This window comes from Artemia franciscana, chromosome 15 (assembly GCF_032884065.1).
Source record: "Artemia franciscana chromosome 15, ASM3288406v1, whole genome shotgun sequence".
NCBI lineage: Eukaryota > Metazoa > Arthropoda > Branchiopoda > Anostraca > Artemiidae > Artemia > Artemia franciscana.
This window is the reverse complement of record NC_088877.1, coordinates 14,830,408-14,857,147: the sequence shown is the minus strand read 5'-3', so window position 1 is coordinate 14,857,147 and position 26,740 is coordinate 14,830,408. Positions and strand designations below refer to the sequence as shown.

At 37.7% G+C, this 26,740-nt stretch overlaps 1 protein-coding gene and 1 long non-coding RNA gene across 2 annotated transcripts in view; one reads left to right on the top strand and one right to left on the bottom strand.

Annotated features, from left to right (window-relative positions):
• The window catches only part of LOC136036091 (uncharacterized), a 39,615-nt gene extending 13,282 nt beyond the window's left edge, over positions 1 to 26,333 (top strand). The window contains exon 3 of the long non-coding RNA XR_010619633.1: positions 26,126 to 26,333. This is a non-coding gene — a long non-coding RNA (uncharacterized LOC136036091). The remainder of the gene's footprint in view (positions 1 to 26,125) is intronic.
• Positions 1,118 to 15,195, bottom strand: LOC136036089 (uncharacterized). Its single transcript, XM_065718078.1, has 2 exons — positions 14,497 to 15,195; positions 1,118 to 1,401 (listed from the first exon to the last, which is right to left on the bottom strand). Exons 1-2 carry the CDS (start codon positions 15,053 to 15,055, stop codon positions 1,307 to 1,309), a joined length of 654 nt encoding a protein of 217 aa, XP_065574150.1. The 5' UTR covers positions 15,056 to 15,195; the 3' UTR covers positions 1,118 to 1,306.
• Positions 26,334 to 26,740: the final 407 nt, after the last annotated feature.

The following is a 26,740-nucleotide window of genomic DNA, read 5'->3' as shown; positions in this document are numbered from 1 at the left end:
CCAGATTCTATATCTCGCTTATTTCGATTAGTAACCAAGCCGTAGGTTACACAAAAATTAAAGGTGGATGCCAGGGTAGTCGACTATGCTAAAAATGAGTACCGTAGGACGTATGTTCGGTGTTGGGGCGTTTCTGAGATATAGTGCAAAAATACCAAATTTGGCCTGTAATGGGATTTGACGATCTAATTTTTTTTTACAGATTAGATTGGTCATATCCAGCGTGCTCTTACATCAATCAAAAGAAGAGACTTGGGGCTACACGAATAGGATTTTTGATTTTAAAAAAGGATTTTGGTTTCGACTGGGAGGCACACCTCCTCAGGGAGGCATTGACTAATCCATCGGTAAGCGCGAGTATTAGCCAGGATTAAAAAAAAAAAAAAAATGAAATTAAAACTACAAAGTCATGCGAAATATCTTAACCCTTTTGGGACTGCGGAGTTTACTGGCCCCGGCTTAACAAAAAATAGATGGAATGAGAAATCTGTAGTTTAGGTAATTTGTGCCTAAATAATAGTTTAATTGGTAAAATACCAATTTGTCATTGGTAGTTTGTAATAGGTAGTAGAATAGGTAGTTTCCATATCCTAAGGTAAAATTAGATTTTCGTAGGTGCTCCATTTAGGGTAGAACCAATAGACGATTGACGATTAGACGATAGACGACCCAATATTTGTCATTCATTAGTTTCTCAGATATGAACTTCAAAATTCGCGTTACAAATAGAAGGAACTGATGTAGCTACAACTACATATTTAATTAAATACATTCGATATATTGAAAAGAATAATATAATGGAAGATTTTGTTTTTGCAAACTTATTCCTGGAAAAGCTACATCCCTTTAAACTTTTATGTAATTGACACTTTTTTCTAATGAAAAAGGCATGTTGTAGAATAATTGCGTTTAACTTTGCACAGATGGTGCAAAATCAAAGTCAAGACACAAAACTAGTTAAACTGAAAACACCCGATGTTTTCGCGATGCACTGCATGCTCCACAGGGCAGGTCATATATCAAAAACAAAAGCTAAGAGCTCATATGGCACTTGTGACGAGGTCCGAAGAGCAAAGAGCTTACGTGACATGAGCTCTAGCGAAATTCTAAGAATCAATAGATTAATTTAATAGAAAATCAGAGTCTTAATGCCAGTCGGGGTTTTAAATAAGAGCTCTGAGACACGAGGTCCTTCTAAAGTTCTGATCACCCGCTTTTAAGTTAAAAATGCCTAATTTTTTCTAATTTTTCCAACGTGGATTCAATCTAGTTATGTTAATCACGTATCTAGGACTTGTGCTTATCCTTACCACAAAGTTTCATCCATCTCTCCACTCTGAGCGTTTTCCATGATTTCCAGTCCCCCAAACTCCCCCCAGTGACTCTGGATCGGGTGAAGATCTAAAATAAGAGATCTGAGTTACACGTTTCTTCTAAATAGGAAATTTTATTAAGATCTGATCAAATCTTCGTAAGTTAAAAATACCTAATTTTTTCTAATTTTTCAGAATTAACCCTCCCCCAAAGAGAGCGAATCTGTTCCGGTTATTTCAATCACGTATCTAGGACATGAGCTTATTTTCCCCACCAAATTTCATCCTGATCCCTCCTCTCTAAGCATTTTCAAATATTTTAGGTTCCCCCTCCAACTCCCTTAATTTCACCAGATCTGGTTGGAATTTAAAATAAAAGCTCTGCGGTACTACAATATACTTCTAAATATCAAATTTCATTAAACTCCGATCGCTCATTCGTAAGTTAAAAATACCTCAATTTTTCTAATTTTTCAGAATTCTCACCACCGCCAATTCCCTCAAAGAGAGCGGATTCAGTCCAGTTATGTCAATCACGTATCTAGGAGTTGTGCTTATTTTTCCCACCAAGTTTCATCCTAATGACTCCACTCTAAGCGTTTTTCAAGATTTCCAGTCCCCCCCCAAATCTCCTCAACGACGCTGGGTGTGGTTAGGATATAAAATAAGATATCTGAGTTACGAGGTCCTTCTAAATATGAAATTTCATTTAGATCTGATCACTCCGTCGTAAGTCAAAAAACGTCATTTTTTCTAATTTTCAGAATTTCCCCTCCCCCAACTCCCCCAAAGAGAGTGAATCCGTTTCGGTTATGTCAATCACGTTTCTAGGACTTGTGCTCGTTTTTCCCACCAAGTTTCATCCCGATCCCTCCACTCTAAGTTTTTTTCAAGATTTCCAGTTTCCCGCTCCAACTCCCCCCCCCACGGTGTCTTCGTATGCATGGCTCGAAATTGCTGTCAGAAGGTGGTAGTCTTCCCAAATCTTGTTTCTGGCACTAAATGCAAGCCCTTACACTGGCCAGTGAATTGAATCCAGCTCTTGCCGAAGTAAATAGCGACTTTAAAACTTAAAACAAGCAACAGTTTTAAAATTACATAATGAGTTATAGTTTTTCTCCAAATTATTGGGGAGGGGGGTAATTTCCCCCCCCCCCAAACAACACCAATGGTAAAGAGCAAAGTTGAAACTTAAAACGAACAAAAACTATTACATAAGATCAGATTTATTTCTGAAAAACGAATTCGCACTTTATTGTCAATAGAACAGTGAGAAACCGAAAACAAAGCTCAACGAAAAATTATAAAAGGGTCAATGTAAAATAATTAAAAATGTCAAACACACTTCAAAGTTAAAATTTAAAAGGTCAATGCCGAATCAGCATAATGTCGAAAAAAGATCATTGGCTGTAACCGAAGGCTCCTCTTGGAAATGAAAGCCTATATAACTGTGTGTTTTCCCATTGTTTTTATTTATTTTTTTTCCTATTATACCATTATTTGGCTTGTCTTATTTGAATTAATTCTCCTGCCAAAATGCTTCCGGCATCGAGATTGATGCAACATGGTGCCTCCATTTGGACCGGTCTCTTGTAAGGATGTGGACATCCTCTTAAATATTTGCCATGACTAAGAAGGCACATGTCGTGTCCTTCCATCTGGTTGGGGGACGACCTCTTGGGCGTTTCTCGCTATGTAGCACGGGATCAAAGTCAAAAATTGTTCGTGTGGGAGTGTCGAGGGGCATGCGAAGGAGATGTCCGTACCAGTGTAGTGTTCGTTGGGCGAGTTGGATTGAGAAGGGCGTTTGACCAGTTAACGCCAGGAGGCTCTCGTTGCTGACAAATCGTGCCAGCGTAGTCTTTCAATGCGGGCTATATTTACGGTTCTAAACACAGACAGAGTGGCCGAACAAGTTTCGGCTCCGTAAAGAAGCACGGATCCCACTGAAGCATTGTATATGCGCATCTTGGTCCTACGACTGATAGAAGGTTTCCTCCAAAGGACACTTAGTCTTCCCACTACTGCTGAGGCTTTGGTTGGCAATTCGGTGCATTAGATCTTTAAGGATTGATCCGTCATTTTGAGAGGATAGAGCCAAGGTATGTAAATTCCTCAACAATCTCAGCTGGTTTGTCACCTACCATTAGGACTGGCGGGGGACGCGACGAATTATGGGGTTCAACAATCATCACTTTTGCCTTCTGCCAATTAATCAACAGCCCTATTCTTAAGGCTTCATCAGCAAGGATTTGTAGGGCTTCTGTGAGCTTCACTGGTGAATTGGTGACAAGAGCAAGGTCATCAGCATAGTCAACGTCTGAAAGTACTCTATCATCGTAATGCAACCCAAACTGGAGGCGGTTTATGGTCCGAGTCATGATGTAGTCGATGACGCAATTAAATAGTTCTGGGGCAGCAGCACAACCCTGACGGACTCCAGTATTGATTTCAAAAGATGAGCTGCGTCTGCCATTGACTTGCACGCAGCTCTCTGTCCCTTCGTGGAGCCACTCAAAAAGGTTGCAGTACTTCGCTGGTGGTCCCGTTGTTTTCAATATGAGCCAGAGTGATTGCCGGTCGACAAAATCCAAAGCAGCCTTGAAAATCACAAAGGCAACACACGCCTTTTATTGAAATTCTCGAGTCTTTTCTATCAGCTGCCGCATTGTGAATATTTGCTCAACGGTGGACCTTCCTGGCATGAAGCCGGCCCGTTGAATTCGTCTTTGGCTTCTGAAGAAAGTGGTACAGCGGTCGAGGAGGGTTATAACGAAGAGCTTCCTGGGCACAGAGAGGAGGGTGATGCCACGATTGTTGGAGCAGATTCTGCAACTGCCTTTCCATTTCCAGAGAGGCAGAATGATGCCCACTCACCAGTCTTTTGGAATCCATTCTGTACGAAATACTATGGAAAACAATGACTGGAGCCAGAGAAGGGTCGCTGCCCCACCATATTTCAGTAGTTGTGCAGGGATACCACAGACTCCTGGGGCTCGGTTGTTTTTCATCCGTTTCAGAGAATTCAAGATTTCTGTAGAGGTGAAGGGATGGTGCACACTTGCACACAGGGCCTAAGGAGTGTTGGATGCAACGTGAAGAAGGTCAGGGTCGGGCTGGCTAACATAGTCTAGGGTTAGAAGTGAAGAGAAGTGATCCTACCAGGTGGACAGTTGAGCGCTCAAGTAATAGTCAAGTTGAGCTTGTCAGTAATAATACTTCCATCATTAGATATGATAGGGCCTATAGAGCATGGCTTTCCATCTGTAAGATCCCGAAGGTGTTTGTGTAAAGTGCATGTGTAACCCTTTCTGGTGGCCTCCTCGAGATCAGTGACCTTTTTTTCGGTGAACAGCTTTCTGTCTCTGTGGAGGAATTTATTTCTTACGCCATTTAGACGTCTTTAGGTAAGCATGTCCTTCGTTAGGCGTGCTTTGCGACGCTGTTCAATAATATCTAGAGTTCCCTGCGATATCCAGGACTTTTTTCTGGGCTTCAGACGACCAATAGTACTTCCGGCCGAAAGCAATACGCCGTCCTTGAATAGTTTCCATGCTTCTTCAGATTCTGAAATTTGACCAAGACAGTCGAAACGGTTTGAGATGGAGACAGCATAGACCTGGCGCGTGTTGGAGTTTGTGAGATTGTTCAGGTCTAATTTAGGAGGACGGTGGTCACTTTTCTGGGCTTTCAGGCATAGTCTAAGGTTAGAAACGACAAGCCTGTGGTCGGCTTATTGTTTCGCTTAGTAGAAAATAAATCTTTGACTTTACATTTGTAATATGAAGAAGCAGTTTTACGGATTTCCTTTTTTATGCGTTTACGTATTGAGTTAGCTTCGGATGTTTCACTATTCTTAAGTAGATTCATATCAATTTTAATTATCCTTTTCAATTAGCTAGTAGTGCAAGGTTTGTCATTATATCATGTTTTTACTTTTTTCTCAGGGAAGGAATCTATGTATTTTTTTTTGATCAGATTGTGGAAGCAAGAGACTTTAACTTTAATATCATGGTTCCCCTTGAGAGCCAGCCAGTTTTCGTCAGTGATCCAAGATCCAGATTCAAAGAGGCCATCATTCGAAATTGGGCGGAAAGAAAATTCAGTAACAGTAAGAGTATGGTTAAAGCTGGAGAGAGGCATCATTAATAAACAAAATAGTAGCTTTCCCTAACGGGGGCAAAGGGACAAGTGGGCTGTAAAAAGCGTGCAAATTCGTGCTGAACAAATCAAGAGTGGAATTGGTTGTTGGTATTTTTACTATCTTTTAGAAATTGAGGGAACTACAAAGGGAAGTTAACTTTAGATCATTAACATGACCTACTAGCATATTACCTGTGTTCGGGAATTTACAGAGGACAAAGTTGGTACTACTATGCGGTTGCTGGTAGAATTGCTGTGTTTGTTCAATATTTTAATATGGAGGCTGATAAAAGCAGCAAAACACAATCAAATTGAAAGGGCGTTGAAAAACTTGGGATCTTATACCTATCCAAAAGATTTAATCATAATCTTAAAGGTTGGGAGTACGAGTTAACATGGGGATAAATAATTACCCACAATTAATAATGTTCCACCTCCCTGTTTACCTATGGGGTGGTCAAAAGGACAAGATTTTATAAATTGGGCGTGGTTATTAATTTCTAGTAAGTCAGGGTTTTGTGCTTGGACCTCTGTTAAAATATTTCAGCAATTTTGTTTACTTGAAATAGGGCCTCTAGTTCGATCAGTTTGTTGAAATTCAGGCTTTCGGCGTTCATAGCAAGGAAATTTGGGAAAGTAAAACGGTTACTGAGGCGGGTAGTTTTTTTGTGCATTGATTATTGGAGATAACTTCTCAGTCTATCTAATGTATATCGGTAAAACTAGTACAAAAAACAACTAATTATATTACCCTGTTTTTCTAGGATTATAAAAAACTAGTGCTTTACTAAAACCGCAAAATAATATAGGATTTTCGGTAGAGTATCAGCAAACCGATTAAGGACCGTTCTTATAGTATAAAAAAAAACATTTTAGGATTGTTGCTTAATTTTTTGTCCTTTAATTTTGTATTACTTCTGAATAATTGCTCTGTCCTATGACTAATTCTTGTTTGTTCCGAAAAGAATAGGTCATGATAAATTTGTAGACAAATCTATAGTATTAGTACTATAGACTAGCTTTAGAATTTGATCTTAGCTTGAAATTTTCTTTCGTATACAGAGAAATAACCGTATTTCCAGAGTTCATATGATGACTTATTTGATCTTCGATTCGAGTAATACTAAAGCGGATTTCTTATAATTTAAGATTGCATATTACTCACTATTGGCGTTACAGCTGGTTAGACCAAAAGTTTACCTGACATATCCATCAATTATTTGCCTGTGCTGTTCAATGACTATATCTTTTAAAATAATATTTATTATTATACTTATGTTTTTAAGATAATTTTAATTGTATACTGAAAGCTCCTGATGTTTTAGCTGGTGTAAAACAATGAAAAGCTTTACAGACTAGTTAATTGTTGTCAAGCTATATCACTTTTGATTCCTAGATCAATGTTCTTGTTTTTTTATAATTGGCTTTTGTGTTTTCAGTAAAGCGCTAGTTTTTCATAATCCTAGAAACGTAGGTAACCATAACAAGCTGGTTTATTTGCACTAGTTTTATTGATATATATGTTACAAAAAGCTATTAAGTAATAATTTTGTTCGTTTTAAGTTTCAGCTTTGCTCCTTACTTTTCTCAGAAAAACTTTTTTTTAAATTAATATTTGCTCATTTTTAATTTAAATTCAATGTATAAACAGCAGTACCGTGATGTGTTTTGTTTATACGGAATAATTCCTGTTCATTTAAGTTTTAATGTCGCTCCTAACTTTCAGTTGAAATCTTATTTTTTATGTAATATCTAATCATCTCCAATCTAGAGAAGATATACAACGCTAGAGAATATGGCAGACAACCTAGACAGTTACGAGAAAATTTCAGTTTACGGCATAAAGTTTATTATGCATACTTTACAAAACAATACGTGTTTAGGAACTGAAAACAGAAATACATCTACAATTAAAATTGTAGATGAACCTAGCGCTAATATTTGGTAAAGGATTATCGTCTCTACCTGACATATAGCCAATATTTTCATAATAATTAATTCAGTGTCCAAAGAATTATAAATAAGCGGATTATTTTCAGACTTGAGTGAAAATTCCCTTGGGAACAGTGATTTCTGTTATCGATATTTTCATGACCTATATATGATATAGGTCAGGATTAGGCAGTTGCAAAAATAATTATAAACTCCGATATTATAGACGATTGCGTTACAAAAAGGGGAGAGGAGAAAAGTAAGCAGAAGGGTGGGTGAGAGCTTTTTTCAAGAGCCGTGGTACCCGCCGGGCTTGTCCCTTAAATTGCGGGGACAAGGTAGGCAGCCTCCAACGCTTCCCTTACTTCTCTCGCAAGTGAATCTTGAATCTAGAGAAAATGGGAATTGGTAATTGGTGTGAAGATGAACTTTTCTACAATCCTATCCAGTGCTTGTACAGAAAAATCTTGCTAAAGGAGTTTCGCCCGATACAATAAAAGGGTACTTGGCCGATTTCTTCGAGTCTTCTTCTCTTGGTGAGACCCATAAATTGCTTTTTTTAAAGCTTTTTCCAAATGAAGTCTCATCGAAGCGCGTAGGAGCCAATGCTGCATTAAACTGTGCTTCGGACATTATTTCTTCGCTTGTAAAGTGCGATTCCCAGAACATAAAGCTTCCGGACTTTGTTATCAAATGTCCCAGCGAAGTGCCAATGATCCCTGTCGATGCCTTCAGTACCCTCAGTGCCAAGGTGAATTCTTGCCTTGAACAGCTGCGTGATATTTCGTCCAAGGCTACAGAGGGACAGTCTAAGCTTGTAGCCCCTACTCAAAATACGAAAAAACCGTCCTACGCTGTCGTTGTAAGAAACCCACCCCCGGAGCTCAGCGACCCTATCCTTCTCATGAAGAAGCTTGAAACGTTGGATGGTCATGACGTAATCATAAGTCTAAAATCTAAGCCACATAGCAAAAGCTGGGTTGTGATGGTACGCGATAAGCGCTCAGCCGACTCGCTTGCTGAAGCTGTTACTAGCTCCATCCCTGACGTTGGAGCCAGAGTGATTGATAAAAAGCCTTTAGCTGTGGTCCGGGATATACCCCATAATTATTCAAGAGCTGATTTGGAGGCCTCGGTGGAAGGACTTATTAGTGCTAGTCAAATCGGCGACTCTCGTACTTTTCACCTCGAGTTCGTCGACAAAACCGCTCTGAACGCGGTTCTGGAGTCGGGAATCCGTATTGGATATGAAATTTTTCAAGCTAAGCCCTTTCAATCCATTCCGCGTCGATGCTTTCGCTGTCAAAGTACTGATCACCTGATTGGAGCTTGTCCCAGCTCACCAGTACATCCCAAGTGTTCTGGCCCTCATGTGAATTCCAAGAAAAACCCTTGCCAAGCCTCACCAAAATGTACAAATTGCACTATGGAACACGTAAGTTTTAGCCTGAAATGCAAAGTTTTCCGATCGGCTCTCAACAACGCTAATAAATGAATGCTCAAACTCCGTTTAGCTTTGTTTCCCTTAATATTAATGGTACAAAAGACAAGGATCTACTGATAAGTGAGCTACTTGAAAATGATATTGTGTTTCTACAGGAGCACCTTCTCTCTAAAGTAAATGTTGATAGCCTAAAGCGTTCTCGGACCCATTATACCTTCTTGAGAGCCACCCAAAAAACCCGTGGAAGACCATCAGGAGGTCTGGCCATCTATTTCAGACACAAGACTCAGCCGATATTATTGCAAAGCGACACTAACATCTTAGCGATAAAATATGGTGATACCACATTTATAAACATTTATTTCCCCTGTAATAAAAAGACTGTGCAGTCATTGTCTAGTTATTCACACGCATGTAATCGCCTACGAACACTACTTAGCGACCTTTCAAAACAAAATACCAAATGGGTTCTCGCCGGCGACATGAACACTGACTTATTATCTAATTCCGACCGATCTGAAATCTTTCTCGATTCACTACCTGGAGGATTCCATCTTGCTGATAAGGATCTTCTATTTACTTATATTCACAATCGTGGTGGTCTTACTTCCAACCTTGATCATGTAATTGAGTCAGATTCAACTCTACTTTCATCAATAGTTCATGTGGAAGACTCTAAAATCGACGACGATCATTTACCAATCACATGCCAACTATCTTGCTCCATGGCGACCTCTGTCCAACGTAACTCTCCCAAGTGGTTCTCAAAGTTAAATTGGGAAAATACCAATGTTCCACTTTATGTATTGACATTGTCCCAGTTATTATCATCTATTAAAGTGCCTTTCCACTTATTGCAAACATCTATATCTATAACTTCAACTCAGATAGATATCAACTCGTATTATCAGCAAATAGTGTTCTGTCTAAAGTCTGCCGCTAAAACAGCTGTACCCTCCGAGTGCGTGCGAACGGGTACTCGCAATCCCTTTTGGAAAGTTGATCTTAAAGTGAAGATAGTTAAACAAAAGGCTAAGTTCTGGCTCCGTATGTGGATAGCCTGTAATCGTCCTTCTTCTGGTTCAATACATCAAATAAAACAGAAAACCAAACGAGAGTAAAAATATTCCCTGCGTAGAGCGAGACTGAATGCCTGGGATGGTCCCTGTGACAAGAAATCCTGGGATCGTGTTATAAACAGTGTTAAGTGTTCACCTCCAATTAATTCGTCTCTTCGGCTATGTGACTTCGTTTCTCATTATAAAAATATTTTGCTTTCGTTTAATATTAATCTCCAAAATCATTTTACAATGCTTGTCAACTCAATCCTCCCAATTCGTATCAGCCAATCTCAAGTGCTGTCGGTGGAATCTGGTGTTATACTCTGAGCTCTTATGCAAGTGAATAAGTCTGAGTCTCTCGATAGTGATGGTCTTTGGCTCAAGTTTTTTGCTTATGATTGTCCTGAACTGCTGCAGCATTTGCAATTATTGTTTCAGATGTGTTTGGCACAGTCCGTTGTGCCAGATAGTTTTTTGTCCGGTTGTATATCTCCCATAGTCAAGAGGAGTAAGGACCCCAGTGCTTGCTCTAATTATCGTCCTATCACTGTGTCTAGTTTTGTTAGTAAGCTGTTTGAATATTTACTGCTACCGGCTATTAACTCCAAGTGCAATTTTACACCCTTCCAGCTTGGTTTTAGAAAAGGTATGGGTTGTTTTCAAGCTCAATATATTGTGGGTCGGCTAATGAAACAAGCTGCTGCTCAAAAAAGTCCCCTGTATTGTTTGACTGTTGACATATCTAGTGCTTTTGATAATGTAATTCATTCAAAATGCATTGTCTTCTCTAGCAGCCTCGGGTGTTAACCTTTCTATTGTTTCCGTGCTTAAGTATTGGTATGCTAATGCTTCAGTTAGGATGAAGTGGAATGGTATGGTAGGGGAGTATATTCCTTTTAAAAAAGGCGTTAGGCAAGGTGCCGTGTTATCCCCGAGCATTTTTAAATGTGTTTTAGCTTCGTGTCTCCAACGTCTTCAACCGTCAATCTTTTACAATGATAATTTAGGCATTAGTCACGTTGCATAGATAGATAGATAGATAAGTGTATTTCAAAAGCCTAAGGGCCATATACACACAAAAATATAAATAAATAACAAACAAGCAAGAAAATTAAACAACAGTACAAATTACAAGCACGCACAGAAACAGAATACAGCGCGAAAATACCTAATCTAACGACAAAATAAGTTAATCATATAAACTTTTCTTCTTACTAAGGATTTACGGACTTTTCCCCTTTATTAATAATATTTTCACTCTTAACAACCTATTCTAAAAATATTGCCAAGGACCCCCACGCTTAATTGGTCGTCCCATAAATCTTCCGCTTTCCCGATTGAAAGAGAGAGAAAAAAAGAAGAGAAAAAGAAATTCTTGTGTTTTGTATCGTATATCGGGAAAGAGAGAGCACTTCCAATCTTGATGGGAAAAAGTTGACTCTCAACTAGGATTCAACGGAGGAAATTTAGTGTAATTCTATTCCGGGAACGTGGCGAGAAGAAAGAATTTGCTTAGGCAATTCTCCAGATCTAGGCCTCAAATTGTTTAGAATCGCTGTCTTTGTGTCTTATAATAATAATTCATATTGTGTCTTATAATAATAATTAATAATAAATTATTCCAGAAAAAAAGCCCGTGGGCCATAGGAAAATTACATAATACACAAACAACAAATTAACTACATTAAATTAAAACTATTTAAAGAAAACGCTCCCGATGCACCGCTGCAATCCTGACAAACCTTGCTATCCTTTTAATACTCAGGAAATTTGTATAATTCATTCTATCTACCATCCATATCTCATTCAAATTTTCTTTACCATACATCTCACGCCTCCAATCATTCAATTCGACACATTCACACACAAAATGTATTAAACTTTCATCCTGAGATCCGCACATAGGACAAGCAATAGATTCTACCTTCTCCCCTTTTCTCCCTTGATACTTTCTTTTCTCCCCAATCAAAAATCCATTTCCCCTCCAATCCAAATACACCTTGAAATCCTCTCTACTTAACCCAACCTTCCAAAATACCTCCTCCCCCCAACTCCTCTTTATCTGTTTATACAATTTTAACGACCCAGAACGATCCAGACTTGCCCACCATATCTGTATTTCTTGATTCTTCAATCTCTCTTGTACCTCCCTTATTACTATTTCCTCCATACCCATAATCCCCTTTCCTTCATTCCACCATTCCCCTAATCCAGAATTATCTAAGATGTCCTTAATCTCCGCCGGCCACCCTGTTTTACTATTCTGTCTCAACGCCTCTAAGTATGCTGCCTTTGCTACCGTAAATCTCTGCATACCCAGTATCCTAACCCAATATCTCACCATGGTCACTAGCCTCATAGATCGCAGCGATACTAGCCCTAAATCCCCCTGGATTACCAAATTACTAAACGAATCCCATAGTCCTAACATCCTCTTATAATATCTCATCATAACCACCTCAAGTTTTGGACCTTTCCGATAGCCCCAGATCTCTGCTCCATAATGCATCGCCGGTACTATCTTACTTGTCCAAATCCTCTTATGTACTCTAATATCTCTCACCCGTCTAAGACTACTCCTCACTATTTCACCGCTAATATACCTCCCCCTTGCATTAGCTAGATCCAGATGCCCACTGAATTTCCCATTACTAGTAAACTTTACCCCAAGATAAAAAAAATTCATTATTCACTGGTATAGTTTCACCTTTAAAGAAAAAATTCACATCTTCACTTTCCATGGCCTTACGACCAAATACCGTCACCACTGACTTCGATGTGTTCAGGATTAACTTCTTCTCTTCCAAATAAACCTCCGTAATCTCTAATAATTGTTGCAGTTTCTCCTTTGTTTCAGCCAGTAATACGATGTCGTCAGCAAATAGTAGTAAGCACAGTTTAAGCAAATCTATCGATAACATTGGTGCATTATTCTTAACGAAAAATTCATTGGCATCATTTAAATAAAGGCTAAACAATTTTGGTGACAGCACACATCCCTGCTTTAGTCCCAATAAAGATTGCACCGGAGTTGAGCACTTTCCCGCGACTTTCACTACTAACTTCACGTACTTATACATTTCGCACAGCAACAATACGAAATAGTGAGGCAGTCCTAAAGATAACAGGTTTAACATTAACAGGTTCCTATCGACATTATCATATGCTCCTTTCAGGTCTAAAAAAGCTGCATATAACCTCCCCCCTTTTCCTTTCCTATACTTCTCTACCATAATTCTCAAAGTAAAAATATGATCTACTGCACTATGATTTTTTCTAAACCCTACCTGAAAAGGGGATAGCAGTTCCTTTACCTCCAACCACTTCCCTAATCTTGAGTCTATAACCTTGCAGAAAATCTTACTCATCACATTTCCTAAACTAATTATTCTATAATTACTATGATCCTGTCTGTTACCTTTTTTGAAAATTGGTATTCCTACTGACACATTCCACTGGTCAGGCCATTTCCTATTTTCAGTCACAAAACTGAAAACTGCTGCTAAAACTGGTACTAGAACTGTTTTCCCCATTTTCCAAATCTTTGCTGGTATTCCATCCACCCCCGGTGCCGAAGATCCCTTCATTCCTTTTACGCTTGCACAAACTTCCTCTACCTTAATCGGTTCTAATAGACTATAATCCACTTGTCTTAAGGGGAAACCATTCTGCTCTCGTAGCTCCTCTACTAAACTCCCTATACCGTCTCCATATTGCTCCCTTTTGCTAGTGTCCTGCTCCAGGTATGTTTTCCACGACTCAGCTGGAGGTATGAGTTTGTCGTTGGCCTTGAATTCCCGCCTTACTTCACTCCAAAACTGTTTTGGGTCTTTTGACAAGTATTCCTCGCTGATCTTTATAGCCCTAATCTCTTCTACTTGTTTTTTTCTCATTTTTAATAACCTCTTGTAGATTTTTCTTTCTGTTCGGTACTCCGATAAGTGTTTATTCATTTCCTGGTCATTTAGTGCTCCTTTCACTTTCCTGAGAAGTTGAATAAGGTTTACTTTTAGCCTCCGACAATCCTCATCAAAGAATTCGTTTGTATTTCTCACCCTCTCCTTGTTATTTGATATTCCACTGCATTTCTGGTATACTTCCTCTGATATTTCTTGCACGGCTTCTTCTAATTTCCCTTCTCCCAGTATATATATGCATTCCTCCGCCCTTTTCTGCATCTGTTCACTTTCCAACAAATTTTTCAAACGGTTTTCCTCCATACAATCTACCCTAATCTGCTGCTTCATTACCTTCCTACCCTTATCTTCCCTCTTCCCCTCATTCCTCCAACTATATCTCTCACCCTCTATCTCATACATCCATTTCTTCGCCTGTCCTGCCTTCATGACTACCTCTATTGGCTGGTGGTCTGATCCTACAACATCCATAACATAAAAATCCAAACAATTTTCCCATAACCTCCTATCAACCATAATATAATCAATCACGCTAGGCTTCCCCGAACCAAAGCACGTAAAATCTCCCCTTTCATGATCTTTACCTACCCTTCTATTCAAAATTATCAACCGACCCTCACTACAAAAATTTATCAACTTATGGCCCCACCTATTTTTCCTCCTAGTTTCATCTTTGCTTGTCCTACCTTTCGGGCATCCGTTTCTTCCATACCATTCAACCATACTCTCCATTCCTGATAAACAAGGGTTGCCAAGATCCACCTGTATGTCTTCAACCTCCGTACTCGTACCCGTGTAGGCGTTGAAATCACCTAGTAATACAAAAAAATGGTCACTAAACAGCTCAACATAATTAACATACTCCTCAATTAATATGTCCCATGTATACTCATTCATATAAGAACTATTTTCAGGGGGTATATATACACAGCCTATAACATACCTCTTATCCCACATGGACATTTGTAACCACACAATATTTTCTGACGCACTTAATAGCCTATGGATGCTATCAAATATATCCTCCTGGATCAATATCGCTATCCCCCCATAATGTCGACCATTACTCGATTTATTTCTCACTCTTTCAAAAACATTGTACCCTTCAACACTTAATGGGTTTTTCCCATCACTCCATGTCTCTACTAGTCCAACTATATCTTTCTTTTCATTATCAATACACGCTTCCTTCAACAGATTACTTAGTTTTGTCACTGAAAACCCTTGTATATTCCAATGCACCATGCGTACTACCCTTTCACTAGAATTTTCACTATGGCCCCCCGTTTCCTATTCATCACCAGCAGTTACTATAGACCCCTGACTCGGCTGTTCTCTTGACACGCTTTCACCATCACTTGCCCTCACCTCAAGACCACTGCCTTCAATTGGTGCTTCCTGGTTGAGCACTCCCACTAATCGTGACTTTCTGATAGGTTGATTTTGATCGTCACTTGGACTTATTATCCTAGCATGGTCGCGTTCGGCCCGTGGTTCAGGCCTCCCGGGCATCTTCAAAGCAACCGTATTTTTCGGTGTAATAAATGTCGTTGTGGTTCGAATATCCGTGTTTGGATCGTCCAATTCATTTTCATTGGCTGAAAAATATCCTTGCAAGCTACCTGTAGATTCTGCCCTGCTACGCGTTGGAGTCTCATGGTCAAGGGACTGACGGCTCTGACCTTGAAGCTTTCCCAAAGCTATCGGGACAATATCTCTAACACTCGGACCACTTACTTCAATTATTTTCTCATCCTCAAAATCATACGTCAAAATCTTGTCCTGTAAAATTAGCCTTACCCCCCTTAATTTAGCAAGCATATTTTTTTACCTAGCCTCCGCTAGCAGTAGTTTTAGCTTATCTCGAGCCATACGCTCTCTTTCCGTGTAGTCAGGGGATATATTCAACTTATGACGGCTAAATAGCCCAGAGGATCTCAACACCAAATCTCTCAGAGGCTTGCTAATAAATTTAATGACAACCGGGGGCACGCCATTATTTTTAGAACGAAGGCGGAAAATATCCTTTATGTCTCGCCTCTCTAGATCCAAATTCGGGACAATTTCATTTAAGCATGACAAAATATCTGACGCTAGACTGGTTCCTCGATGTTTAGGGTCAAAATTGTATATAATCAAATTCATGTTCTTCAATTCTTTTTCAAGAAAATCTATCTTGGACTGGGTTTTCCGCAAATCTTAAGTCGAGCAGCTTAATGCCAGTCCCGCTATCTCCGATTTAATTGCCTTGCAAGAAAATTCCTCTACCTTGCAAGAAAATTCCGAAAAAATCGTCTTTAGGCCTTCAATTCCCTCAGCCAAAACCTCTATTTTATTTACTGAGGCTCTTAGACTTTGCATCTCCTTTATCAGTTGTTTTATACCTTCATCGCTCATCTTAGTGTATTAAATATTATGCCAAAATCTTACCTTCGATATGCCTTTCTTATTTACCCTCGTACCGGCCTTCGAGCTTTTCTCAAAAATTTTGTCTTTAATGGCCGACAAAAACCAGATCAATCCAACTATATCCAAAGGCAATCGTTGCGCAATGAACTAACTATCCAAAAAGTTGAAAACTGGCCAAACAATAAAACTAGTTTAGATCTATATAGGTCAGAGACTGGATCAATACTGATCAATATGCTGATGATATTCTGCTTCTTAGCCGGACAAAAAATAGTCTAATTACCAACTTCTACCGGCTTTCAGCTGCACTATCCACAGTAGGCCTTTCATTTAATGCCTCCAAATGTGAGTTTTTGTGTTTTGGGAGTCCTCCACCAGCATCACCTCTTTGCTTGGGTTCTTCAACTATACCATGTTCAGCAAGTATTAAATGGTTGGATCTCTCTTTTTCTACGTCACTTTCGTTTACTTGCTCCGCTATTACGTCCAGCGTGCTGAAAAGTATGCGGGTTGGATACGCGAAAATTTCACCAAATCGTGGTCGGTATAACCGAAATGGACTATGCCGTCTTTATTCTAGTTTTTGTGCTCCTGCTGTTTTTTATCTTTCTGATTTTGCTTTCCTCCTTCGCAAGAAGGATACAAAGAAAATACGCTCAGGATATTTTAAGTATTGCAAGTATTTGCTGCGTCTGCCTCGGTGGTATCGGAATCATACAGTCGTCTCTAAATTTGACATCGTTGATGCGCTCTCATGACTGAAACATTTATCTAAAGATATATGTCTTAAAACTCGGCAAATGATCGGTGTTTTTGACCCTATTTGGCCATTTTTTGAATGGAGGTAACTTATTTATGTTGTATGTTGTTATTCTGCTATGTTATTTATGTTGTTATGTTTTTTGTCTTGTTTTTTCTTTTTTTGTGTGTTTACTCCACAGTTTAATGTACTTTGTGGGTTATAAATAAATTATTATTATTATTATTATTTATTCTTTTTAGGAAAAATAGAAGATCGAAAAATTCCATTATGCTATAATTCTTCACCGCGATGAGGCGCCGCTTTTTCTAATTTGTCTGAGGATCGTCTTACATTGGTAGATCCAGGATTCCTTTACGAGAGGAAAAGTAAAAAAAAAAAAATATATAGTAGTCTTCCAACATAAAATTTAGAATTTTGCATGCTAGGAAACACAATTCTGACTTCATCACCATCTCGAAAAAAAATTTGCAATTCAACAATAACTAAAAGACTATCTTAGACATGAAAATGAAATTGAGAAAATCAAATTGTTTACTAATTAATAACAAGACAAGCTCGTAAATTTTTAAAGTGGAGCCGGCAAATGTTCAAACTATTTATAATAGTAGATACAAATTCTAATAAGTTATTTCAGCTTCCTAGGCAGCTTTACGACAGAAATTGTCCATTTAGTTTCATTCAAATTTAGTCTCCTCAAATGCATAAAAAACCCTCCATTTACCTTATCAAGATCTGCTAGTCAATCATTATTTTGTTACATCGTCTCGCTATTCTTATGATATGCAAGCTAGGCATAACCTTTAATTCCAAATCAAAATGTTCTTTTCCTTTGTTTAGCACTTTCGAATAGCACTTCGAAAAACCTTAGGGGTTGTGAGAGTAATGTAACAAAAGCACCATTAATTGAAAAAATTGACAAGTTCATTAAAAAAAAACAGAAAAAAGGAATTGAGGGCACCAAACAAATCTTGGGAGAACCTTGAATCCCCAAGCCTCAGTCCCCTGGATTTTTTTATATTTGTTAAAAACAAGTAGATCAATAGGGACATTTATAAGACAGTGGAATGCAACTTTGAATGAATATTTCGACCTTCATTCAAAGTATTTCGACTATTCATATCAAGTTGCTTTCCACTGTCTTATACATTTTCCTGTTGATCTACTTGTTGTTTATGATGGAAAGGGACTGTCGTCTATCGTCTTCACCGCTTTTTACTTGATAATTCCAATGGTTTACCTCTAATTCGATCTGATGCCATTTCTGAGGGCTTCTTGGGAAAATTTGTTTTCAAATGTTGGGAAACCATAAATAATTTTGGAAATATTTGAAAACCATGTACAAAAAAAAACACTCGGTGCTGATATGTCTCATTCCGATACCTACGATACCAATACGCCCAATAACAATAAATTTATACCACCCCGTGTGTTATCGATGTGTATTTTAACGATACAGCATACAGCCCTTTCCCCAGGGACTATGGAGGACTATATCATCACCAAAACCATATATATTGAACATTCTAACTTATTGGAAAAAATTTCTATATCAAAATTTTGATTGGATGACTTTGGGGAGGGGACTGGTTGCCCTCCAATCTTTTTGGTCACTTAAAAGGGGAATTTCAAATTTAATTTCCGTTCGAACGAGCTATTGATGTTCTGGTCACAAAAAAAAAGAAAAAAAGTAGACTGTAATTTCTCTATTAAAGATTTTTGTCCGTGATATTCCAATAGTAAAATTTTCATTTTGATGTAGCACCATTTCCGAGGGGTTTCAGGCTTTTTTTAATTGCCATAAATTTCCTTTGCGCAATAAACTTTTACTTTTAAGACGAAATAAAAAAATAGTTACCATTACCGAACCAGTGTCAGGTGGCAATTTTTTTTTACTAGAGTAGTTTTTTTTTCTAAAGTGTTTTCCATTTTTTGGTTACTATGAGCTGTGGTTCACTCTTAACTAAGCTGCAGCTACTGCTGAAACCATGATTCTAAATCCCTTTTTACAGTTTTGGTTGCTATTGGTCTGAATCACTCCTTACTAACATTTTGTTGTTACAGACCGTTTGAAATTCATCCACCTACTATTCCAAGGATTTTGCCGGTAAATTTCTATTCATGTATTTTCTCTTCTTTTTTTTTGGGGGGGGGGGGGTGTCAGATAATAACAAAGATTTATTAAGAATTTAAAGAGGAAGTGAAAAAATTATAAAGTTAGCGATGGGACCCCTCCGGTTCTCCTACGTGGTTTACTAAGTGAAGTGGTGGGTATTAGTTCTTAAATTAATTCGTAATGATCGTACTTTAGAAACTGAAATACAAATAAAATTTTATTTTAAGGTATTCTGGACCTCTTTTATTTACTCGTATAGTCGAAAAGTTTGTATTTTTTGTCTAATTCGTTAAATCTCAAGGAGAGAAGGGGGTGGCCATTGCTAAACTCATAAATTCAGCCTCTGTGCCATTCTTGTCAATCATGATTTGAATATCTTACGACACAACGTACTTTAGTAAATAAAACTGCAACTACTACTACTATCACTAGTTACTCACTGCAGCACCAAGCCACCCGAGGCAAACACAGCTACGCACGCTCCTCCTCCAATATAATCTATTCAAGGCCTCCCTCTTTAGATCCTCCCAGTAAATTCGCATTTTCTTTAAATCTTCATTTATGGGATCCTCCCAACCTAGACAAGGACGACCTACTTTCCGTGTAACCCAAGAAGTTTGGCCAAAAAGAACAATCTTCGGTAATCTGCAATCCTTTATTCGCAGAGCGTGGCCTAGCCATCTCTAGCCCTAGAAAGCGGGATTGAACCACATTTTTCGTACAACGTACTGTTTGAAATAGGGTCAGTCAGCCAGGTACCCAGAAAAATCCGTAGGCAATTTCTCTGGGAAACATCTAGTAAATTTTCATCTTCTTTTCGCAGTGCCCATGCTTCAGAGCCATATTTGACCACTGTCATCCCTTTAGCTTCCAATATTCTAATCTTGGTTGTAAGATTTTCCAAACTTTTTTTTAACTGTGAAAAAACACCCTGAGCCTTAGCTATTCTACTTTTAACATCTTCACTGCTCCCACCGTCTTTACTAAAAGTACTATCAAGGTAAGTGAAGCCGCCAACCTGATCAATCTTTTCAAAACCCAACGTCACCTTTTCATCTTCACCTATTCCTAGCCTTAGTGATTTACTCTTCTTCACATTAATTTTCAAGCCTATTGTAGCACCCTGAACTCGCAAAACCTCTAAAAATTCATTCATTTTGCTTACACTTTCATCTAATATGCTTAAATCATCAGCATAATCTAAGTCCAGGAGCGTTTTTCTTCCCCATTTGATTCCGTGGTCTCCAATTGGCTTTCCTGTGCTCCTTAAGACGAAGTTAATCACAATGATCCATATAAAGGGAGATAGAACACAACCCCGCTTAATTCCTTATTTAATAAAAAACCAGTTGCGAACCTCATTTCCTACCTTAACCGCAGCAGTATTATTCTCGTACGTAGCACAAATCACTTTAATGTATTTTTCTGGTATACCATCTAAGGATTAGACCTTTGGCAACGCTATTCTATCAACAGAATCGAAAGCTTGCTCAAAATCCATAAAACTGAGAACCAAAGGTGTTTGACAACAAAGGGACTTCTCAATTATTAACCTAAGAGTGAAAACCTGTTCGACACATCCTCTACCTTTTCTAAATCCGCACTGTTCTTCCTTTAAAACTTTGTCTACAGCATCTCTCAGTCTAAAAAGCATCATGCTACCTACAGAGACCAGACAAATGCCTCGATTATTAAGAGACTCACTCTTGTCATCTTTCTTATACAGTGGTTTAATTAAGGTTTTCACAAAATCATTAGGTACTTCCCCTTTCTCAAAAATCATATTCATAATCTTCAGCAGCTTATTCCTAACCTCAGAGCCACCATTTTTAAGAAACTCATTTATCACACTATCAGCACCTGGAGCCTTATTATTTTCAGAGGCGCCATTTGGGCCAAACCTTGGGGTGGGCATGAACTCTATCTGACCCCCCTCCCCTTGATTCACTTCTTGTCGCGTAAGAAAAAATGCGGATTTTGGCAGCACATCGGTCGAACGTTCTATGTAAAAATGCATTTTCAGCACCCGTGTGTTGCTTGGAAATGTACTATAGCCGAGTGTGGAACTCAGCCACACCGACCTCTAAGATTATTTATAGCAACGAAGATTACAATCAACGAGTTTAAGTGATTAAAATGAAACAAGAAAATTAAACCAGACTACACGCTGGCCTTCTTCAGCGAGAAAATTACTTATTTCAGTAAATAATACGTCGGTGAAAGTAATCTTCATTGTTATGGTGATGGTTGTAACAAAAATCTCGGTTTTTCTTCAGCAGAAATCTTTCAGATCAAATATATTTACAAAAAGGAAATACATAACAAGAGAAAAAAAAATATTACAACACTCAAGGTAACAAGGGGAACCGCCGAGGTTTCATCTTTGTAAGATCGTCAACAAGCTGGTCTTAGTCCAAATTTCTTATTAAATCCTTCTCTGCAAATATCAAAAGGAGGTGACTGAGACGATCATGTCCTGTTGTAGACCGAAGGTAGTCGTTCATAGGAAGTATGGCAGCAATGCGAAGTACTTTAATTAATTCTGAGTAAGCCACTGGTAATGCCTGAAGATGGTCTACAATGTCTAGGAAGTTTTTCAGTTTTTTTTTCCTCATCGAGCAAGAAACGCTTGGCAATACTAGATTGAGATTCGAGAAGAATGTCGTCAATATCCAGCTTGCCGTAAAGAGCAGAGAAACGCTCGAGTAACTCTGTGTCCATAAGCCTGGTCGAGCTTGGATCCAAGGCTTTGAGCGTGCTCAACACTGGCAAGTTATCTGTGAACCTTCTGTTAAATTCGACTAGCAGACGGTCGAAAGTCGCGAAGTACACTCGCTTCATTTCATCCGCCAAAGTTGTTGTCTGATCGCCAGATTCGATTAAGTTCCTTCCTTCGATTATAGACTAACAAAGAATGAATTTTTTATCGCTGGTAAAATATCCAACAAAAATTAATCTTTGTATATATATTATATTCAATTATGCTGCAAAGTATAACTTTCCTTCCAACTTGAACTTGTTTAGTTATATTACATATCTTGCAAATATATCGTCCCATTTTAGGGCTATTTGACAACCCCCTTATAATTTTAACTCCTACGTTAGGCACTCTAGGTTTTATTTCACTTTTGCTAGTGTTTATATATCCAATAGAGTAAAAGTATCCATTACTAAAGAATATGGCAAGAATAATATCCTCAATGTTGACACATTGAACTCTTTTTCAATAGTGAGGTAAGTGAACCGTAAGATCTAACATGTCAGTGTCGTTGACCTTCAAAATCAGTTATGATGGATTTCAAAGGTCCCCTGAAAACAAAACACGTCACGTAAGATTACATCATCCTAATCTTCGAATTTGAACCATGTTCAGTTTTTTTACATCCAGGACTTCTCCGACTGACTAACAGATCCTAAACTCTAAAAACTTATATTACCCAACAACCAAAGATATCTTGAAGAAAACATTTGCATAAGTAAACAAACATTCCCAATTACGCAACAAAGAGGTTTACAATATCATTACAGATGCACTATACTACTGTATAAGACCCAGATGTTCGTATTAACATTTTCTAGGGATTAGTAGCTCCAAAAGTACACTTCCTATGTGTCTTGTGGAAATTGGAATCCCGTCACTACTTACATAATTATTTTCATTTTCCTCTCCCTTAATATTTGGAATAGAGTATTTAGGCCCTGTTTGCAAGGCCCCGAGGATATATCCAATATGAACTGAAATGATAGCCAATAATAAGACTAACTAGGGTTTCTTTTTTTCGGATTTTTTAATTTGTGGAAATCTAATTTTTTCTTAGTCAAGTGAACCATGTGCCAGTTTCACATTGTACTGGCTTCATGTTTTCAGATAAATCTTTCTTGAAAAAAGACTAATACTAGCTACTACTACAACTAGGAACTCACCGCAACACTAAGCCCCGTGATACCAACATAGCTACGCACGCTCCTCCTCCATCCCAATCTATTTAAAGCCTCCCTCTTTACACCCTCCCAGGTTCCCATTTTCTTTAAATCTTTCTTTATGACATCCTTCCAGCCCAAATGAGAGCGACCTGGTTTCCATTTAGCCCTAAACGGCTGGACGAAAAGGACAATCTTCGGTAATCTACCATCCTTCATCCGCGGAATGTGCCCTAACCATCTCAACCTTTCTTTTATTATAGCCCTAAAAATGCGTGATTATTTTTTGTACAGCCTACTGTTTAAAATATGGTTATTCAGCCGGGTACCAAGAGCATATCGTAGGCACTTTCGCTGGAAAACAACTAGTAAATCTTCATATGCAATTCAGAGCATCCATGCTTCACTGCCATATTTGACCACTGTCATCACTCTACCTTCCAATTTTCTAATCTTGGTTTCCAGACTTATCTTCCCATCATTCCAAACTTTTTTTTTTTAACTGTAAAAACTGAGGACCCAAAGTGTTTGACAACAAAGGTACTTTTTTATTGCTAACTTAAGGGTAAAAGTTTTGTTGACACACCCTCTACCTTTTCTAGAATCGCACTGTTATTCTCTTAAAATTTTGTCAACAGCATCTCTGTCTAAAATTATAATATTACTAAGTCAATTGTTTCCTACTGAGACTAGATTAATGCCTCGATATGTACAACACTCATTCTTATCACCTTTCTTATACAGTGGTTTAATTAAGGTTTTCCCTTAAATCTTTAGGTACTTCCCGTATTTCAAAAATCATATTCATAGAATTTCAAAGGGTTGTTACTAGTTTGAAAAACGGATTTTAGATAGGATTTGACGGTATGTCAACTTCTCTGTTTAAAGAATTAGCTGAAGTACTTAGTCAGGCGCTTTTATTTATTTTTAATTCTTGCATGAAAAATAGTTTTTTCCCAGTTTGTCTTAAAGTAGCTACGATTTTATCTATGTTCAAAAAAGGCGAATAAGATAATCCCAACAGTTATAGGCTTACTATTTATTACTATTATTACTATTTACATTATTACTATATACATTATTATTACTATTGCTATACTATTACTATTATTATTGCTATATACATTATTACTATTTATTACTATTTATTTATTACTATCTATTATTAGTTATAGGTGATTACTATTTTATCACCTGTTTCTAAAGTTTTTGAAAAAATAACAAAGAGTAGATTTACTTTATTTCTGGTAAAGAATACTTTTTTTCCTCCCAATCAGTTTGGTTTCTTGCGTGGTAGGTCAACAGAGCAAGCAGTAGCAGATTTACATTATTTCTTATCAGATGCCATAGACGATAGTTATTTGGCGGCAACTATTTTTTGACTTTAGAAAAGCTTTTGATACAATAGAATATGCAACTCTTTTTGATAAGTTGGAAAATATAGGAATTCGTGGAATAACTTTTGAGTTAGTGAGATCTTATTTATTAGAAAGAAGTTTTTCAGTTCAAGTTGGTGAGGAATCATGTCATATATTTCCTTTAGAAAATATAGGGGCTCCACAAGGCTGTGTATTGGGGCCGTAACTTTTATTATATACATAAATGACCTACCAAAATGCTATTGGCAATTCCGATGAATCGCCTATATTGTTTGCAGATGACACAGAAATTAGTTGGAAGGCTGGCAATGAGAAGGACCTACGAATGACCCTCGAAACTGTTCCTTTTAATGTAAATTCTTGGTTTCATTCTGATCGACTAGTACCTAACCTAGAGAAGTCAGAATATGTGGTTTTTGGGAGAAGTTTGAGAGCATTGGAGCGTGTGTCATTTAAAACTATTAGTATTGGAACTTCCTCCATAAAAAGAGTGGATGTATTTAGATATTTAGGTATCTACATTGACACAATTTTGTCTTTTAAGGCGCATATTAATAAAATCGAGGCAACGATGTCCAGGAATCTCGGTTGTTTGCATAAAGTAAAGCTCCTGTTTCCTTACCAAATAATGAGAAAATTATATTTTTCATTAGTTGAATGCTATTTTCAATATTGCCCGACTGTTTGGATGTTGACATTCCCTTCACATTTACAAAGACTCTAAATTGTCCAAAACAAGGCAATAAGAATCCTGGACCTTTTTTTAACACACCCTAGGAAGACAAAAGAATTGTCTGAAACTAAAACATATTTTTTATTTCTTGATATTCTTCATTTACAACACATTTTTCACCTTAATATAGGCATATGGTTCTAAGAAATCCAACGTAGGGATAATTCTTTCAATAACATGGTACTCTTGGTCGAAAATAAACATAGCCATTTATCAAGAGCAAGGAATAAGTTTCTTTTTCCTTTTATCAAAAATGAGAGATCAAGACTAAGTTTAAGATATCAACTTCCTGAGATTGCCAATAAATATACACTATTTGATTTAATAAGCGAGTTCTTTCTGCCTACAGTAGCGGGGACTGAATGTAAAGTGATTTATTTATAAATTAGTTTCTAAGTCCCATCCGTGTCTCAATGAGTTGATTTTTTTCCGTTTCTCTCTCTCTCTTTCTCTCTCTCTCTCTCTCACACTCTCTCTCTCTCTCTCTCTTTCTCTATGTAATCCGTGTTGAATTATCTAGGTGCAACTCCTTCTTCTTTTTTCTCTCTCTATTGTTAAAGAAGACAAAATGAGTAATCATTATAAACTAGTTTATAAGTCCCATCCGTGTCTCAATGAGATGATTTTTTTCCGCTTCTTCTCTCTCTCTCTCTCTCTCTCTCTCTCTCTCTCTCTCTCTCTCTCTCTCTTTCTCTATGCAATCCGTGTTGAGTTATTGAGGTGTAATACCATTTTCTTTTTTCTCTCTCTATTGTTAAAGGAGACAAAACGAGTTGTCTCCCTGTTATACAAATGCTTTGTACAAGATTTATGTATATCGTTTCTTGTTTAATAAAGTCAAGTCTAAGTCTAAAAGTCTAAGCCTATATCTTAGAGGAATTATTGTTAATTGTTTTTATTACCTCGTTACATCGTATTATTTTTATTGGTTACGGTTACTTGATGTGGTTACGAACATGTTTTTTACAAATATATTAACGTACTTCCTTTCATCTAGATATTTGCAATAAATCTGTCACAGAACTGAGTGAGCCTAAATATAACTTAAAGGTACTGCTGGAAATTCAGAACAACAGGAAGAAAAGATTAACAAACATCTGTCATGATGTTAACCGTAATTTTCTGGGATTCGATGGATTAAATACCAGGAATTTGGATCATATTTTATCCGTTGATAAGCAACATCTTTTGTATTGCTACGTTCCAAAGGTAAGGTTACTCTTACAAATTCAGTTTCAGCCTTAACGAGACCAATCACAAATATAGAGACAAATATAAAGCACAAAAACATCAATTCCAATAAAATTTCAATGGAATTGTGTCTGTAGGTACTTTCTAATCGAACAATAATACAGAAATTCTACAAAATTTAACAGATATGACACTTTTCAAATACTGTTTTGAGCTATCAGTGGCATGCATTTTTATATTTGAATGATTTCTTTAATCTCTGGGAATATCATCCGTAATTAGTGAATATCAATTCATTTCGCTTCAAGAAATCCAACTGGGTGTTTTAACACCACCGCTGTTTTCCGCCACCTTATGTTATTTAAATTGTTTTGAATAAAATGGCTATCTCAAAATTTCAGTTAGATACATTTTGGGACAA